Source organism: Podarcis bocagei (assembly GCF_964188305.1).
Source record: "Podarcis bocagei genome assembly, chromosome: 15".
In the NCBI taxonomy this organism is placed as follows: domain Eukaryota; kingdom Metazoa; phylum Chordata; class Lepidosauria; order Squamata; family Lacertidae; genus Podarcis; species Podarcis bocagei.
In genome coordinates, this window is record NC_138141.1 from 24,452,593 (window position 1) to 24,471,951 (window position 19,359).

A 19,359-nucleotide genomic window follows, 5' to 3' on the forward strand; every position below is an offset into this window, starting at 1 on the left:
AGGCGCGCTGCGCCCCTGCCGCTGTCCCCCGAGTTTGCGGGGCTGGCGACGGGGAGGAGCAGGCTTCTCCCCCCGCCAGCCTTCTAGACAAGTCGGGGGACAGCGGCAAAGGCGCGCTGCGCCTCTCCCGCTGTCTCCCGAGTTTGCGGGGCTGGCGACGGGGAGGAGCAGGCTTCTCCCCCCGCCAGCCTTCTAGCCAAGTCGGGGGACAGCGGCAAAGGCGCGCTGCGCCCCTGCCGCTGTCTCCCGAGTTTGCGGGGCTGGCAACGGGGAGGAGCAGGCTTCTCCCCCCGCCAGCCTTCTAGCCAAGTCGGGGGACAGCGGCAAAGGCGCGCTGCGCCCCTGCCGCTGTCCCCCGAGTTTGCGGGGCTGGCGACGGGGAGGAGCAGGCTTCTCCCCCCGCCAGCCTTCTAGCCAAGTCGGGGGACAGCGGCAAAGGCGCGCTGCGCCCCTGCCGCTGTCCCCCGAGTTTGCGGGGCTGGCGACGGGGAGGAGCAGGCTTCTCCCCCCGCCAGCCTTCTAGACAAGTCGGGGGACAGCAGCAAAGGCGCGCTGTGCCCCTGCCGCTGTCTCCCGAGTTTGCGGGGCTGGCGACGGGGAGGAGCAGGCTTCTCCCCCCGCCAGCCTTCTAGCCAAGTCGGGGGACAGCGGCAAAGGCGCGCTGCACCCTTGCCGCTGTCCCCCGAGTTTGCGGGGCTGGCGACGGGGAGGAGCAGGCTTCTCCCCCCGCCAGCCTTCTAGCCAAGTCGGGGGACAGCGGCAAAGGCGCGCTGCGCCCCTGCCGCTGTCTCCCGAGTTTGCGGGGCTGGCAACGGGGAGGAGCAGGCTTCTCCCCCCGCCAGCCTTCTAGCCAAGTCGGGGGACAGCGGCAAAGGCGAGCTGCGCCCCTGCCGCAGTCCCCCAAGTTTGCGGGGCTGGCGACGGGGAGGAGCAGGCTTCTCCCCCCGCCAGCCTTCTAGCCAAGTCGGGGGACAGCGGCAAAGGCGCGCTGCGCCCCTGCCGCTGTCCCCCGAGTTTGCGGGGCTGGCGACGGGGAGGAGCAGGCTTCTCCCCCCGCCAGCCTTCTAGACAAGTCGGGGGACAGCAGCAAAGGCGCGCTGTGCCCCTGCCGCTGTCTCCCGAGTTTGCGGGGCTGGCGACGGGGAGGAGCAGGCTTCTCCCCCCGCCAGCCTTCTAGCCAAGTCGGGGGACAGCGGCAAAGGCGCGCTGCACCCTTGCCGCTGTCCCCCGAGTTTGCGGGGCTGGCGACGGGGAGGAGCAGGCTTCTCCCCCCGCCAGCCTTCTAGCCAAGTCGGGGGACAGCGGCAAAGGCGCGCTGCGCCCCTGCCGCTGTCCCCCGAGTTTGCGGGGCTGGCGACGGGGAGGAGCAGGCTTCTCCCCCCGCCAGCCTTCTAGCCAAGTCGGGGGACAGCGGCAAAGGCGCGCTGCGCCCCTGCCGCTGTCTCCCGAGTTTGCGGGGCTGGCGACGGGGAGGAGCAGGCTTCTCCCCCCGCCAGCCTTCTAGCCAAGTCGGGGGACAGCGGCAAAGGTGCGCTGCGCCCCTGCCGCTGTCCCCCGAGTTTGCGGGGCTGGCGACGGGGAGGAGCAGGCTTCTCCCCCCGCCAGCCTTCTAGCCAAGTCGGGGGACAGCGGCAAAGGCGCGCTGCGCCCCTGCCGCTGTCTCCCGAGTTTGCGGGGCTGGCGACGGGGAGGAGCAGGCTTCTCCCCCCGCCAGCCTTCTAGCCAAGTCGGGGGACAGCGGCAAAGGCGCGCTGCGCCTCTCCCGCTGTCTCCCGAGTTTGCGGGGCTGGCGAGGGGGAGGAGCATGCTCCCCCCCGCCAGCCTTCTAACCAAGTCGGGGGACAGCGGGAAGGGCGCACTGCGCCTCTCCCGCTGTCCCCCGAGCTTGTGGGGCTGGCGGTGGGGCTCTCCTGAAGCCTGGAGAGCGAGAGGGGTCGGTGCGCACCGACCCCTCTCGCTCTCCAGGCTTCAGCGAAAGCCTGCATTCGCACCATAGGACGCACACACATTTCCCCTTCATTTTTGGAGGGGAAAAAGTGCGTCCTATAGTGCGAAAAATACGGTAGTTAAACTGTGGAATTCACTCTTGCAGGAGGCAGTGGTGGCCACCAACGTGGATGGATTTAAAAGAGGATTGGGCAAAGTCATGGAGGAGAAGGGCTATCAATGGCTATGAGCCACAATGGCTATGCTCTGCCTCTGCTGTCAGAGGCAGTAATGGTTCTGAAAAAGCAGGTTGTGGAAACCACAGGAGTGGAGAGGGCTCTTGTGTTTTGGTCCTTTTTGCAAGTTTTCCACAGGCGCCTGGTTGGCCGCTGTAAGAACTAGATGAGGCTCTCCACATGCTCTTATGTTCAGAGAAATTATTTCCTTTACACTGACATCGTTTGCACTTGGGCACCCTGTCTATTGTTGTAAGTCATTAACTGGCAGGGAACCAATTTTGTATTGGCTCTGAACCAAATACTCCAAGTGTGGTGAAGGGGAGAGAAGAGAAAGAGGTGGAAAAACACGGCTATTCCTGCCAAAGGTTAATCTTATTCAGCAGCGGCAGCCATGGGGAGAATGGACCCAGGGGTGTAGAAAGGGTGTGGGGGGTGTGCAGCCCGCCCTGGGTGTCATCCTTGAGGGGGTGACAAAATGGCACACCGTGGGGGGCGGCACTTACTGTGGGGACTGGGAGTGACATGGTGGCTCAAGGCCCCACGCTGCCCAAAACGGCAGCGTGGGGCTTGGATCTGCCAGGTGGACTCTGTGGGCAGCTCACCACGGCACCCCCTGGGCCAGGGGTCTGCAACCTGTGGCTCCGGAGCTGCATGTGGCTCTTTTACACCTTTGCTGCGGCTCCGGGGCGGATACTAGCGAGGGGAGGAGGCGCATTGTGCGCTCCGACACTCCCCACTGTGGTGGGCGCTGTACTGGCTGTGACGTCGCATGGGGCGGTGCGTACGTTAGTCATGCACCGTCCCGACGTCACCTTCTCGCCCGCCCGCCCGCTACATTGTAAGGGGCATGTACGCTGGTCACTGCATTGAAAGGGGGCATGTACGCTGGTCACTGTTTTGAAGGGGAGTGAAGAACACACACACAAAAAAAGGTAACTTGTTAATTTAACGTTTATTTCTATGAGGAGGAGTAATTCTGAGGGGTCAAACAAAGAAATAATAAAAAAAAATGACAAAAAAGTTATTTTTATAATGACGAGTTTTGCGGCTCCCAGTTTTTTTTTTCTTCGGAAACGGGTCCAAGTGGCTCTTTTTGTCTTAAAGGTTGCAGACCCCTGCCCTGGGCGGATCGCCATGGCGCCCCCATGCGTGAATTGCTGCTGCAGCCCCATGGGAGAATTGCCCCATCCCTGTGGGCAGATCACCCTGCCCCCGCTGCTCCAGGTGCCGGAGCAGCTAGCTACGCCCCTGAATGGACCTTGAGCCTAGAATTGTTGCAAGTATCTTTGGTTGGTTGGTTTAAGCCAGGCTTTGCAACCCCAGAGCTCTAAAGAGGTTTTGGGCTTCGAATCCCATCAGCCCCAGCCAGCACATAGTCAAGCATATTTAGAGGGCACCAGGTTGGCGAAGGCTGGTTTAGACAGAGAGCTGTTGCAATTTTCCTACATTCTGCATGAGCGCAGCAGTTTCCAAGACTTGCCTGGTGGCCCTGCTGCCCTTCTGTGCTGCCATTTGTGCCAGTTCCTGTGCGAGACGAGCAGCAGCCATTGTCGGGGTGACTTTGGAGGTGACGACTTAAGCTGTGATCTCTATTTGCACATAACTGTCAGCTCAGCAGTGAAAACACATTTGGCTGCAAATCCATGAGCTGCTGTAGTGACACATCGATTTGAGTGCCTGTTTGAGAAACGGAACGAGTCGCTGGGGAAGCTTCCCAATGCTGAGATTCTCCAAGCACTGCGTGAGAAGGCCGGCTCCTTGCTTCTTCCGTGCAAAATATCTCGGGGAAGCAAGACATTTGACACCTAGCCATACAGCAGGGGACAAAGCATTATTTTAGCACGTGTGGAATTGTTGGCTGTGACTATCACTCACAACCCTCAGAGTTGCCTGCTTTCTCACCCAGCAAACTGTGGGCAGTCCAGGTACCCATCTCTGTGTGTAGAAGCCTCAGGACCTTATTGTGAGCACAATAGAATTCTTGCTCTGGTATCATTATTATTAAATTCATTGTTCCGCCTTTCACCATCAGGTTACAACCATTTAAAATTTAATCTTAAAAGACAGTTAAAACAGATTACAGTTGGAGGAAAAGGGTGTGAAATATACTCAGAGTCTAGGACCAATCAGACTGCTGCATTTTGGATCCTATTGTTCTAGGACCAATCAGACTGCTGCAGTTTGGATCCTATTCAACTCAGTACATAACAGGGTGGCACCCTGAAAATGTGCATCTCAGGTGTCAAAGGTCAGGGTAATAATTAGATGCAGAAAGAAATGTTCCTGTCTAGAAATGTTTAATTTAAGTGGCATGATGTAAGTTGCAATGCATTTGCAATAGGAGGAGGGTGTGTGTTCTGGAGGGGGTCACGTGAGAAGGTAGGAAAGGGGCAGGCTCCAGCCATGCCCCTCTAAACCGGCCTGCTAGGGAGTCTTCATGTTGCTAGAGGACCTCTCTTTTATCTGTGGGTTGGCAATCAGAAGTTGTGGTTTTTTTTTTGGGGGGGGGGAATCAAGGTGGTAGATTTGGCACCAGTTAGGAATCCTTATGCCTTGGATCAGGACGGTCCTACTTTTCATACCAAGAGGGCCACACACTGCCTTGTCGTGCAGGATGAGGCACAAGACCAAGATTTGTCACCCCCTTCCCATGTTCCCAAAGGCAGCTAAGCAGAGGCACCAGGCTTTGTGATGAAGGTGTGAGGCTCTGGCAGGGTCCTAGAGCCCTCCCACCTCCTTCCCGAAGCTGGGAAAGTGCAAACTAGGCTTTGGGGAGGAAGAAGGAGGACTCTAGGACCCTGTCAGAACCCTCACACCTCCTTCCCAAAGCCCAGCACCTTGTTTACCTAGCTTTGGGAAGGCAGGGCAAGGGCTGCAGGGGGCATCAAATGTTTCCAAGGGCCTCCAAAGAAGCCCTCAAGCATGTGTTGGAGTGCCCTGCCTTAGATTGAGTGAGGATGAATCAATTGATTTAATTGACCAAAAGTACAAAGTTGCCTTATACCAGACCAGACCAGTTTGTCCATTTAGTTCATTATTGTCATCTTTGGCATAGTCCTGACACAGACATGACTCCCTTGGAAGGTGGTGGACTCTCCTTCCTTGGAGGTTTTTAAGCAGGGGTTGGATAGCCATCTGTCATGGATGTTTTAGCTGAGATTCATACATTGCAGGGGGTTGGACTAGATGACCCGGAGGACCCTTCCAGCTCCATTATTCTAACCCACTACCTAATAATTTTTAACTGTCAGTGCTGGGAATTCAACTTTGGACCTTCTGTGTGCAAAGGATGAGCTACAATCTTTCTTTCTTATAAGAGAAATAACTGATTGCAACAACAGCAATATACGGACAAACTATTTTCCTATTTTATTAAGCGTTCTCTAAACACAAGCATCCCTTAAAATGATGAACGGATAGTCTCCCTGAAGCCCACCCCATTGTTTTGTTAGTTTCAGTGGGCTGCCCGAAGAGGACAATTGCAGCCAGAAGTGTTCCCAGCTTACAGCAGAACAGATCAACTGGGATGCTCAAATAATATCTGCCCTGTATTCATACAGAGTGCAAGATTCTTTACTTAAAGCAGATGGGAAGTCACAGTAAAATCTGCCAGTTTTTTCTACCAGAATCCTAAGAGTTGGAAAGTGCAATGCGGCTGCCCCCTGCAGGTGGAAAATGAGTCTTGCTTCACCACCAAACTGCTGTGTTTGTTTCAAGACTGAAATGGTTATCTGCCAGATATCGAAGGAACTGCTGTGGCCCCAGCAGCAAAAGCCCTGCTTTAAACAGGAAACGACTATTGATCAGGAGCAAACTGACCCAGAGCAATAATAATAATAGCTGGCTAAGAATAGATGAACAAAAGACGAGCCTGCTGGGTCAAGCTGATGGCCCATATCATCCAGCCTCCTGTTCTCACAGTGGCCAGCCAGATGGCCATAGGAAACCAGCAGGCAGGAGCCGAGACAGTATGGTGTAGTGGTTAGAGAGCTGGAGTAGGAGCTGGGAGAACAAGGTTCAAATCCCCACTCTTGCCATGAAGCTCACTGCATGACCTCTCGACCTAACCTACTCCACAGGGTTGTTGTGAGGGTAAAATGGGAAGGAAGAAAACTATGTACACCACCTTGAGTTTGGGAGAAAGAAGGTGGGATAGTTAGAAAGAAAGAATCTGTAGCATTATAATCAGGAAAACTGATGCAATATTCTCCAGGTCTGAATGCACTCTTATTTTGAGCATGTGTCTTCAAACAGGTGAGGCCCTCCTTGAAAGTAACACAGTCATCCACCACATCTACTGTTCCCCATCACTGCGCTGCGTACAGACTGCACACTATATTTTGAAAGGTAAGAAGATGGCAGCAAGGTAGCTGGATTAAATAATAATAATAATCTTATTATTTTTATTATTTATACCGCACCCATCCGGTTGTCCCCAGCCACTCTGGGCATATATATAAGAGCATACTAAAACATCAAACATTACAAACTTCCTGATACAGGGCTGCCTTCATGCTTTGTTCATATTCTCTTCCTTCCTTCCTTCCTTCCTTCGAAACTCCAGTGATTCATTCTGCAAATGGGTGATGTCTCATTTTGATAGCCATAACTAGGCGGGGAGGGGGAGGAATTTATATGCAAGGGGAGGCACAGATGCCCTGGAGTGAAAATCCCCCCCCCCCAAAAAAAACCCCATAGCTGGACAAAACCTACAGCTACTTTGCATACCTGCAGCTTCTGATGCTCCATCCCCCAAAGGGGATGAAATATAGTGGATTTTTAGTTAAGGGCTCCCAAAATATTTGCAAAATCAGGTATGAGAAAATGCCTTGGAGTGTCCTATTTATGTCCCTGTCCCGGACTTGTAATGTGTTTCTTATTCAGAGCGCCCTATTTTTTACCTTTCAACTCCCAGGCTTGCAGCAGGAAAATAATCTGAAGATTCGTGTAGAGCCGGGCTTATTCGAGTGGACGAAATGGGTCGCTGGGAGCTCCCTGCCTGCCTGGATACCTCCAGTGGACTTAGCGGCAGCCAGTTTGAGTGTGGATACAACTTATAGGTAAGAGAAGCCAGTGTGGTGCATTTTTTGTTTGTTTGGGACCTTGTGAAGCTGGAACACAGGAAGCTTGTGTTCCTCTACCCCAGCCTTACCCAGACTAATGCCTTCCAAATGTTTTGGACTACAACTCCCATCATCCCAGACCATGGCCCATTCTGGCGGGGGTTGGTGAGAGGTGATCTGGAGAATTTCTCCCCTTTTTGATGGGAAAGGACCGTGGCTCAGTGGTAGTAGAATGCATGTGAGTGCCTGGAGGCGGTTGGAGGATGGATGGCGGCTAACAAATTGAGGTTGAATCCTGACAAGACAGAAGTACTGTTTTTTGAGGGACAGGGTGTGGGGGACTCCCTGGTCCTGAATGGGGTAATTTTCCCCTTGAAGGACCAGGTGTGCAGCCTGGGAGTCATTTTGTACTCACAGCTGTCCATGGAGGCGCAGGTTAATTCTATGTCCAGGGCAGCTGTCTACCAGCTCCATCTGGTACGCAGGCTGAGACCCTACCTGCCTGCAGATTGTCTTGCCAGAGTGGTGCATGCTCTAGTTATCTCCCACTTGGACTACTGCAACGCGCTCTACTTGGGGCTACCTTTGAAGGTGACCCAGAAACTGCAACTAATCCAGAGTGCGGCAGCTAGACTGGTGACTGGGAGTGGCCACCGGAACCACATAACACCGGTTCTGAGAGATCTGCATTGGCTCCCAGTACGTTTCCGAGCACAATTCAAAGTGTTGGTGCTGACCTTTAAAGCCCTAAACTGCCTCAGTCCTGTATACCTGAAGGAGCGTCTCTACCCCCATCGTTCAGCTCGGACACTGAGATCCAGCGCCAAGGGCCTTCTGGAGGTTCTCTCACTGCGAGAAGTGAGGTTACAGGGAACCAGACAGAGGGCCTTCTCAGTAGTGGCGCCCACCCTGTGGAACACCCTCCCTTCAGATGTGAAGGAAATAAGCAGCTATCCTATCTTTAAAGGACATCTGAAGGCAGCCCTGTTCAGGGAAGTTTTTAATAGCTAATGCTGTACTGTTTTTAACACTTGATTGGGAGCCGTCCAGAGTGGCTGGGGAAACTCAGCCAGATGGGCAGGGTATAAATAAATTATTATTATTATTATTATTATTATTATTATTATTATTATTATTATTATGCTTTGAATGAAGAAAATCCACAGTTGAATCCTGGCCATCTCCCAAGTAGGGATGGACAAGCTCCCATCTGAAATCCTGACAAGCCACTACCAGTCAGGGTAGACATAGTGCTGACATGGCCGGCCAATAATTTGTCGGAGTATAGGGCAGTTTCCTGTGTAGTTCAAAACTTCTGGAGGAGGGCAACAGGTTGAGGGTAATGGTTCTGCACACTGAAAAGCCCAACCAGTTCATCCGTGGTGCATTTAATCAGCAGCCTACTCAGGCCAATGGGATTTACGGCAGGAAAGAGGCGACTGCCAGGGAGCTGAACTGAAGCATGGAAGGTGATGCTCTGTAAGCATCTCTGCATCTGGAGAATGAATATGGGTTAGGGAGCCAGACAGATGTTTTGCAAGAGGAGGGGGGAGGCATGATGCCTAAAGTAAAAGGCAGAGAGCAAGCTCCTCGTTGTTAGGAGCCAAATGAGTTATGAGCTGTAAGTTTGTGGCCATTTGGAGGAAAGGAGAAGAAGAGGAAGAGGAAGAAGAAGAAGAAGAAGAAGAAGAAGAAGAAGAAGAAGAAGAAGGCGATCAAACATTAAAAACTTCCCTAAACAGGGCTGCCTTCAGATGATAACTGGTATTAATTGATAACTGGCATTGATAACTGGTATCCATCTGTGATGGAAGAGCATAGCCGCTGTGGCTAGTAGCCATGTTGAACTATAGAATGCTAGATATGTTTATGTAAAATGTTTTAGACCACAGATACATGTGGAAGGTCATCTAGTCCAACCCCCTGCAATGTAGGAATCTCAGCCAAAGCACCCATGACAGATGGCCATCCAACCTCTGCTTAAAAACCTCCAAGGAAGGAGACTCCACCACCTTCTGAGGGAGACCATTCCTCTGTGTGTGTGTGTGTGTGTGTGTGTGTGTGTGTGTGTGTGTGTGTGTGTGTTTGTATGTTTGTATGTTTGGGTGTGTGTTTGCGCTCCATGAACACAGGGTAGAAGCCTAGCCATTTTTATTCTGGCAAAGAGTTCGGCTTCCTTCTAGCTTTTTCTTCTCATCCCAACCATCTTGCATTTGAAGAAGTGGAGGCTGAGTGGGAAGATCCCTGGGATTGTCGTTGGGTTTGTTGAATTCATGCGGAGGTGGAAGGTTGGATCCTGGCCTCCCCCAACCCCACAAGGCATTATTACAGGTGGACAGGCCACCTCCTCCTCTTCTGCTTCTCCTCTCCCACTCCTGCTTTTCTTCTACACTTATATTTTTCTGTCCACAGACCTCATATACCGGTGAGCAAATTAGGCATTTCAGAGTCATACGATACATACATCAGCAGAAGCTACCAAGTAACAAAAGAGATCCTAAGTGAATGCAAAGCCAAAGGCAAGTAAAACCCCACCTTGCAGTCCAGGATTTGCTCAGTTCAGTTGGGCTAACTCCCAAGCCAGGGGTGTACAGAATTGCATCCTCAAGAAGTCGCTTTGTGGCGTCACGTATACATCTAAGGGAGGTTGAAAGGATCATACAGCTAAACCACAGGAAGCAGCAGGGAGTGTTCCCAAGGTGGAGTGAGAGATTCATTCTCTCTAATTCCAATGGTCAGAGCATCATTGCTCATGTAACCAAATTGCAGCATTCATGCACAACAGGGGAGGTATAAGCTGCTTTTGGTGATCTGCAAGATTTGTAGTAGTACATATATATTCTAAGAAAAATTCAAAGGGACCCAAAAAAAGCCAGCCCAGTAATGGCTGAGCATGCCCAGTGAGCATGGAATGCTCCTTGACTGGCATACTGGGGAAATTGAAAAGGGGCAGGGAATGGAATGGAATCGCATCAGCATTTTGTGGAGGGCCCCAATTGTCTGTATTAAAAGTAATCCCAAGAGCATTTTTGCAGCTACCTAATGATGAGTGTGCATGTGTAAATTGGCCTTTTTGCTAGCCCTGCTAAGGCCTTTTTGCCCTTCACACATTTAAGAACAGAAGAGTTGTGCTGGATCAGGCCAGTGACTCATCTCGTCCAGCGTCCAGTTCTCACTATGGCCAACCGGATGCTTGCCAGATACACTCAGGACCCAAGCAGAAGAGCCCCCTCCCCTCCTATGTCGTCCAGCAACTGGTATTCGGAAGCATTCCTGCCTCTGAATGTGGACGAAACAAAATAAAAAAAACCCCTTCCAGTAGCACCTTAGAGACCAACTAAGTTTGTTATTGGTATGAGCTTTCGTGTGCATGCACGAAATGGGACACGGATGCCACTGTGGGTTAAACCACAGAGCCTAGGACTTGCCGATCAGAAGGTCGGCAGTTCGAATCCCCACGACGGGGTGAGCTCCTGTTGCTCGGTCCCTGCTCCTGCCAACCCAGCAGTTCGAAAGCATGTCAAAGTGCAAGTAGAGAAATAGGTACCGCTCCGGCGGGAAAGTAAACAGTGTTTCTGTGCACTGCTCTGGTTCGCCAGAAGCGGCTTAGTCATGCTGGCCACATGACCCAGAAGCTGTATGCCGGCTCCCTTGGCCAATAAAGCGAGATGAGCGCCGCAACCCCAGAGTCGGCCACGACTGGACCTAATGGTGCTACCTTTACCTAAGGTGCTACTGGAAGGATTTTTTTTATTTTGTTTCGACTACGGCAGACCAACATGGCTACCTACCTGTAACTAGAACTCTGAATGTGGAGGCAGAGCATAGCCATTGTGTCTAGTAGCCATCGAGAGCTTTCTCCTCCATGAATTTGCCTACTAGACACGATGGCCACCCAAGTTGACGGCACATCACTGCAGAAGCACATAACTGAGTGGAGGTCATGTGAGGAGGTGTGGGGAGGAAGCCCTGTGCCCTCAAATACATGACCCCCCCCCTTTACTTACAACTCTCCACGAGTGAGAGGGTCAACCTCTGAAAGCAGGAAGCCCCCTTGGCTCACGGGAGCTCCTTGTCCAATTCGGAACCCCATTTAGAAGGTGATTTCAAGGAGTGAAAATAGTCGGAAGGGGGGAGGGTTAAGCACTCTACCCTTCCCACCACTTCCCCATTCGAAATCACAGGCTCCTGAGGTTGGTTTTGCATTATAAACTTCATCACAAACAGGTGGCTGTGATGTGTCAATTTCTTTATGTTCTCTCCCTGCAGGGAATAACATTTTGATAGTGGCCCATGCATCCTCCCTGGAAGCTTGTACTTGCCAACTGCAAGGACTGTCTCCTCAGAATTCCAAGGACTTTGTACAGATGGTCAGAAAGGTAATGGGAAGCCACCACTAATGGAAACATCTTTAGATGTATAGCAAGGGGGGGCCCTCTGTTGCCCCCAAGTGAAAAATCTTCCAAGTTCAGTTGTACTCTGGAAGTCGAACGGAATCCGTTCCGGAAGTTCGTTCGACTTCCAAAGCGTTCAGAAACCAAAGTGCATCTTCCGATTGGCTGCAGGAAGCTCCTGCAGCCAATCGGAAGCTGCGGAAGCCCTGTCGGACGTCCGACTTCCAAAAGAATGTTTGAAAACCGGAACACTTACTTCCAGGTTTTGATCATTCGGGAGCCGATCTGTTCGGGAGCCAAGGCATTTGAGATCCAAGGTCCGACTGTACAAAGATCATCGTATCCTATTGTCTGAGTTCCAGAAGGCTGGAGAATTAATGGCTGTGTTCCATTTTTGTGACTTTCCCCCTAGCTATATATGTATATTTGAGCTTTTGCATGGCATAAAAGACACTTCTGCAAGTTTAATGCTCATTTCTGAGTTATTTGCTTCCAGAAAAAGAATCTGTTTGCAAATAATATGGAATTGAGTGCTAATTCCGTGCTGCATACAGTGGTTCTCAACCTGTGGGTCCCCAGATGTTGTTGGACTACAACTCCCATCATCCTTGAGCTCTGGCCTTGCTAGCTAGGGGTGATGGGAGTTGTAGTTCAACAACATCTGGGGACCCACAGGTTGAGAAATGCTGCACTATAATAATTATTCTGCTGTAGTTTCCCTCTATTCTCTCCCACTCCTTCTGGTTTTTAATCCATCTCTTTTATGAACCGCAGATTCCATACTTGGGTTTCTGTTGCTGTGAAGAACTTGGAGAGACGGGTCTCTGGCAACTTACTGACCCACCCATCCTCCCTCTCACTCATGGACCAACCGGCGGCTTTAACTGGAGAGAAACTTTGCTACAAGAATAAGAGCTGGCCTTTCAAAAGACTGGAGAATGTCTCATGTATTGGAACTCTTCCCCCTCTCCCCCTTCTAATTACTGATGATGGAGAAAATTACTCATAACCTTTTAGATGGATTTTAAAAAATAACACTCTAGCATATCTTCCACAGAGTGGCATTCGTGCGTCTAGAAAAATAGCTCAATATAGACGTATGCTTGGATTGTGGAACAATATATGTGTACTCAAACACTCTCTCGTTCTCTCTTCAGGCTTCTGTCCAGCAGAAATGTCTTTGTGACGTAAGCTACTGAGCTTTAATATATAATTTTTTTAAAAAAAAATGAATTAAGCTCCAGGGAGGAGAACCAGTTTTCACTGCCTTCTGTATAACATTAGTGACAATTAGGACTGTGTTCTAAATTGTGGACTTCTCTGTTTTGTTGTTTGTTAGATTTTTAATTTTTCACAGGATTGACCTTTGCCGTTTCATTCCGAGCCATTTCGGGTAAAGTACACCCCACACCGTATTTTGCTAAGTTATTCTATGTGCCACATCTACATTCCACAAGATTCCCCCCAAAACATGTGACAGAAGGAAGTGGAATGGCTCCCCTGATCAGAACTAGTGTAGAATTATGTGCCTCAGGGGTTTGGTTTTTTTGTGTGTGTTTAAAAAAAATGTGCAGTTGAATGAAAAATGTGTAGTTGGAAAGCTGATGATGTGTACTTGGAAAATGGGGTGAAAGTGGGACACATTAGGTGTATGTGTTTCTTAAGCATTTGAATGACAGGCGCTGTCAAGGAAAGTGTGTGCGCACAAATTATTTAAGGGTAGAATATGCTCAGTTTCTGTTCTTAAACTGCCCAAACCACATTACATTTTCGTCATTTGGGCCAGAAGCTCCTCTACTTCATCTTCAGGCAGGTAACACTTTGTTGTAAATGCCCTTAAGGTATTCCTGGTTTTGCACCTTAGGCCTGTCTCACACCCTATGTTCCTATGAGGAACGGCTAAGGGAGCTGGGCATGTTTAGCCTGGAGAAGAGGAGGTTAAGGGATGATATGATAGCCATGTTCAAATATATAAAAGGATGCCATATAGAGGAGGGAGAAAGGTTGTTTTCTGCTGCTCCAGAGAAGCGGACATGGATCCAAACTACAAGAAAGAAGATTCCACCTAAACATTAGGAAGAACTTCCTGACAGTAAGAGCTGTTCGACAGTGGAATTTGCTGCCAAGGAGTGTGGTGGAGTCTCCTTCTTTGGAGGTCTTTAAGCAGAGGCTTGACAACCATATGTCAGGAGTGCTCTGATGGTGTTTCCTGCTTGGCAGGGGGTTAGACTCGATGGCCCTTGTGGTCTCTTCCAACTCTATGATTCTATGATTCTATTCTTCTGCACCTAATGCAAAATAGCTAGTCTGGTGTCCCACTCAACCAGCGGTGGCTTATTATAATGAATGTAGGTATAAGTTTTCTGTTTCCGCAGATGGTCAGGCCCTGCTTTTCCTTTTGAGCATAGCACTTGCACGTACAAACCCCTCAACATTGGCATTATGAGATCTGGCAGGCGAGGATCGGAGCAGCTCTCTTGTAATTTGGCGACCCTGCAGAGAATTTGACCTTGTCCCTCAAAGCCTTGGAGAGCATGCTGTCCACACACTTAATGCCCAATATCGAATCGGCGAAAATAGTTTTGCTTTTTGCTTTCTTGGAGGAAAGCTACACATAATTTCCCTTCCCCCACCCCACCCCCAACACAAGAGACAGAGAGAGAACTTCAGATGGGTGTGAGAAGCTGAGGAGATCCACTTACTGAGCCAGTCCAGAGAACTACTAACTTATTGATTGCTTTTGGCTCGGCTCACTAAACCCCTCCATCTCCTAATCAGGTCTTTCAGATTGGCCAGACCAGTCAAAGGACTGGACTGAGTCTGAAACGGACCATCCAGAAACCCTCGGAAAAAGCTTCGTAGGCTAGCAGCTTGATTCTGCAGACAATACAAATTATTCTGGCAGAGGGGGCCGAGTGGACCATCCTGCCGTTTGCTAAACACAGCTGCCAATTTGACTCTGCTTTTAATCCACTGAGTTGCCTGGCTTGAAGGAGCAACTTCTGCAGGGTTTATGGATTCTCCATTGTGGAATTCATGTTCAAAGCCCAAACACCAGTAGACATGTCTTGTTTGAAGGTGTGTGTGTTTTCTGACAATCTCTAGATCAGTATACATTTCAGTAGATCTGTTGAGAGTTCAGCAGACCTGAAAATATCAGAATAGATTCAGAAACCTGTGTGGAGAAACCACCACTGATACAGGGTGAGTGCAAGGAGCCAAGCATCCGTTGTGCTCACTTTTTTAACGTGGGGTGTCTGACGGGGAATTTGTGCAATCGGAGGATCTGTTTTTTTTTAAAAAAAACCATAGCATAGCTAGTTTACTGCCACCATTGGAGCATTGTAAATATTTCAGAGATCTTTGAAATGAGCCCAAGGGATCTTGGTGGGGACAGAATTGTTATGAGGAAGGGCTCATTCACACATCGCTTTGGTCTTCCAGTACTTGGTAACTCTCAACAAGGTGGCCTTCTGTTTTGAGCATCGTGTTTAGAGGTCATATGGAAGTTTCATCTCTGGTGTTTGAACCTTGATGGCTTTCTCACACAGGCAAAGTGTCTCTTGCGACAAACATGCATATGCTCAGCAGTGCCGGCCAAGGCTGGTGGTGCGAACTCTGTTGGCAGGCCCCCTAATGGGTCTGACAACTTCCCATGTTTACAGATTATTTCCATGTTTCCTTATCTTTTGCACGATGACCAGTCCCTTGGACAAGGGCTGTTAAGGGCATGCCTCTCACCCATTTGCATTTTTTACTTGCAATATGACGATTCCTTTCTGTAACAGGCCCAAGTCCAAATGCCACGCCATTCCAGAGAAGCCAACTTTCGGACTCGTAGAGCCAAAAAAAGTAGAAATGCATGAACCCCCCCCCCCAAAAAAAAAGGAGAGAGGACAAAAGTGGGCACTGATTTGCATAATCTTTGCATCTGTTTATTTATATGTATAGACACACATTGAGAAATAGAAATTAAGTACATCTCACCATGGTGGGGAAGACTGTGACCAGGGGATCTGGGTGCCTCCTCCATCTCCTGTCCTGGTGCTATCAGTAGATGGGCAACTTCAAGGCCCCTCAGCTGCTCTCCCTTCTTAGCATTCTTTATCATTAAACTGGATTTGGACCGGACAGCCCTTCAAACAGAAGACTACACTCCATAAAGTAGGAACAAAGGGCCACCCTAGCAGACAACCAGTTTTTAAAGTAATGACCAGTATTAGCCGAGAGTTTGTTGTTATCGTTATTGCTCAGGGCACACTCTCACATTACCGTAGCCTATATTTTTGTGAAGTTTGCACTCCCAAACTTGCTGTGTAAGAAAACACTCTTGGCAAGTGAGCTCTGTCTTCAAAAGGACCACCGGGGTGCTTTAGTCAAGTCAGCAAATCACATTTATCTGAGTTAGTCATTGGTTTCGTCAGATGTACCCTGGCAAGTGAGGAAGAGGGAGCTGTTGTGTACATGTCGTCAAGCCCAGTGGCACCATTTGGCAACCCTGGGAAGCTTCTGGGGGCCCAGTGCCCCACAAGGCCCACTACTGACACCTGCCATGGGAAACTATTAGACCTTTTTTTGCCCAGTTCCAGGCCACCATTTTTACGTTCCACAATGCTCCCGTTGTAGAAACATTCCAAGGCATTATGGGAAATTAAAATGGTGGCTTCCAGAAACGGTGGCTTCCAGTAGGTTGCCGGAAAGCTATTGGACCATTACAGCCACTGCCCTCATTTACTGCCATGGCCAGGTAACCCCAGCAGGGGGCCTACCAGAGTGCGCCTTAAAGGATCCCCTCAAACCTGGAGCCTTGACAAGCCTGTAGCTACACCTCATAATGTGATTACCACATGCAGTGATCTCTAAGGAGCACCCAAAACATTATGGGAACCAGAAACTCTGTGAAATAGGCCTGCTGTTTACATGAGGTAATATTACCATAAGTTCTCCTGGAAGACAAACCCAAGTGCATAGGAAAAAAACTGAGTAACAAATTCGGATAATGAAAGCTCTGTTTGTCAAATGCTACCTGGAGTATTACCCTGAAGTGACGGGTGTGTCATTGAGATTTGTTGACCAAATTATTTCTTTGAGGAACCACTAATGTCATTGAAAACCTTCTTTGATGCAGGTGGCTCAAGGCAATGGTGGAGAACCTGTAGGGCTCTGGTAGTTTTAGACTGCAACTTGCTTCATCCCTGAGCCCCATTCCTATGATAATCTAAAGCAGACTTTCCCAACCTGGTGTCAACTTGGACCACAGTTCTCATTAGCTCTGCCCAACACAGCCAGTGCTCAGGAATAATGGAAGTTATAGTCAGTCATACCTTCCATCCGAAAGGCCACAGGTCCCCTCTACATTTGCTGATCTTTTTCAACCAAGCTGTTTGTTTGCTTTCTTTCATTCCCTCAGCTTGCCACCCATGCATACTTGCTTTTTTAAAAAAAATAACACCCTCCATGTATACTGATTGGGTGATCTGAATGAGTGGCAGACCAATCAGCCAACAGCTTTGCCACACAGCCAGCTTCAGCTGAGATTAATTCAAGTCACATTTGATCTTACATACAGGACAGAATCCGCTCCCATAGGGAGCTTTTTCAAAGAGTGAGCAGAAGGTGCTAAACTGAAACTAGAGTTGGCAGAATGCTGTTTGAGTGCAATATGTATATTTCCTTAACTCGCAACGTGTACATTTAACATGTAAAATGCCACAGGACATTCTCAAATGCATTATTTTTTACAGGGATGTATAGTGAAAAGTCGGGGAGATAAAAGTTACACGACAGCAGTGAAGCAAACTGTGTTGTTTGCAGTTGTTATTAGCTGCTGGTATTTTTGGGAATACATATATATATCTATCTATATATGCATATGTAATTTAAACTATTTTTGGCTATGTACAGACATTTTGAGGATGAATTGGTTGTGGCTTCTTCAGATCTGCTTTCTGAGGAAGAGTTTTAATGAACTGAATGACAATCATGACCAAAATGTTGGTTACTGGTGTATATTTCATTCTGGGGGCGGGATAGCTTGCCAGGGTGGGACAGTTGTTGTTCTTTGCACTGATAGCTTGCGAGTCGTTAACTCTTAATTATGTACTGTACAAAAGTATGTTTGAACAGCATACAATGGTCAAAAATGCATCAAGATGCTGCCGCGATTGGAACATTTTGTTCCCTGGTCTTGTCGGAATGTTATTAATAACATCAAACGAGATCCATTCCCAGTGGAATGATTGGATCAGTGCACATTTTTGCTCTCTTGGCTATTTAGGTTGCAGTCCTATGCACACTTAACTTGGGAGTAGCACCTCTGAAAATCATAGGATTTACTTCTGGGGAAAGCATGCCGAAGAGTGTGTATTTTAAAAAGCCAATTCTATTCCAGAAAATGGACAAAGAGGGAGGAAGACTATTGTACAGTACAAAAGTATATTTTTGGATGTTAAAGATTTTTCTTTTCCTTCTCAGATGTTGGGTTTCTAAAAAAATAACACCCATACCACTGGCACTTCCAGTATTTCCAGAGTGGAGAAAGATTTTGCATTAGAGGAATTGGTGCTAATAAGGCAACACACTTCCAATTATAGAAGCGCTTTACAATACCAAGGGAAAACCTTTTGCCTCCTCCAGAAGATTTCATTAGGATGCTTTAAAAAAAAAAAAAAAAACCAAGAAGAGGGAAAATTGCTGCTTACGTTTTGTGTTACTGCTCATCTTCCATGTTTTTGCCACTAGAAAATTCTTAATTTCAATAATAATAAAAAGTATTCCGTCTGAGTTTCTCACAATCACAAAGCTTGAAAGTGTTGAATCATGCTGTTTCCTCTGCAAAAGTGTTGTGTTCTCCCACCAAATTTCTGTTTTGGAGCAGGTGGCAGGAAGATTGCAGAAAAGGGGGGTGAGTGTGTTGACAAAAGGTGGAGCAGAACCTTCTCTGCAAGAAAAAATAGAAGCACTGAAGGAATAATAATAATAATAATAATAATAATAATAATAATAATAATAATTTATTATTTATACCCCACCCATCTGGCTGAGTTTCCCCAGCCACTCTGGGCGGCTCCCAATCAAATGTTAAAAACAGTACAGCATTAAATATTAAAAACTTCCCTAAACTTCTCTAAATTGGAAGGTTTCCAATTTAAACGTCAGAGGCAGTGTGCCTCGGAATGACATTTGCCTGGGAATCACAAGTGGGGAGAGTGTTACTGCATTCAGGCACTTCTTTCAGGCTTCCCATATGGGGTCTGGTTGAGTCCTGTAAGAACAGGATGCTGGACTAGATTTATCTTTGTCCTGATCTAAGAGGGCCGTTCTTTTATGTTCTTAAAACTAAGGGGGGCTTGATAAATTTTTGTGGAAAAGATGGAAGTGCAGGACACAGACACATTCTTCAACCCCTCTCATAATCTCTATGGATAACTATGGAGTTGCAATCTTAAGTGCGCATAGGGGAGTGTAAAGCCCCCTTTTATCTGCCCCACCTGTGTTTCGCTAGCTGTTGAGGGCACCCTAACATTATACATATCTGAAAGTTCTAGGGCATTTTTAAATGAAGGTTTTAACTTTTTTAAAGGCAATTTTGGTTCCTTTTTCTGTTCCCCACACCTCATTCTCATGTTCAATTGCTGCCCCTCCTTTTTAAACAAAACATGTGAAATTGTGTTGAGGAAGAAAACTGAGGCAGGGAAAGTACGTCTTCTGTCCATTGTGCATCCTTCTCAGTTCTCC

The 19,359-nt window shown here is 48.6% G+C and overlaps 1 protein-coding gene and 1 long non-coding RNA gene across 2 annotated transcripts in view; both read left to right on the forward strand.

The window, feature by feature from the left end:
* Positions 1-12,762, forward strand: part of UBASH3B (ubiquitin associated and SH3 domain containing B) — a 74,867-nt gene extending 62,105 nt beyond the window's left edge. Inside the window, exons 10-14 of the mRNA XM_081172559.1 lie at positions 6,420-6,512; positions 7,081-7,225; positions 9,641-9,747; positions 11,498-11,607; positions 12,397-12,762. Coding sequence (XP_081028685.1) covers positions 6,420-6,512; positions 7,081-7,225; positions 9,641-9,747; positions 11,498-11,607; positions 12,397-12,534 — 593 coding nt within the window. The 3' untranslated portion in view covers positions 12,535-12,762. The remainder of the gene's footprint in view (positions 1-6,419; positions 6,513-7,080; positions 7,226-9,640; positions 9,748-11,497; positions 11,608-12,396) is intronic.
* Positions 12,763-13,905: 1,143 nt separating this feature from the next.
* Positions 13,906-18,119, forward strand: LOC308574685. The gene is made up of 2 exons (XR_014002534.1): positions 13,906-15,459; positions 15,586-18,119. It is a non-coding gene; the product is annotated as an uncharacterized lncRNA (long non-coding RNA).
* Positions 18,120-19,359: the final 1,240 nt, after the last annotated feature.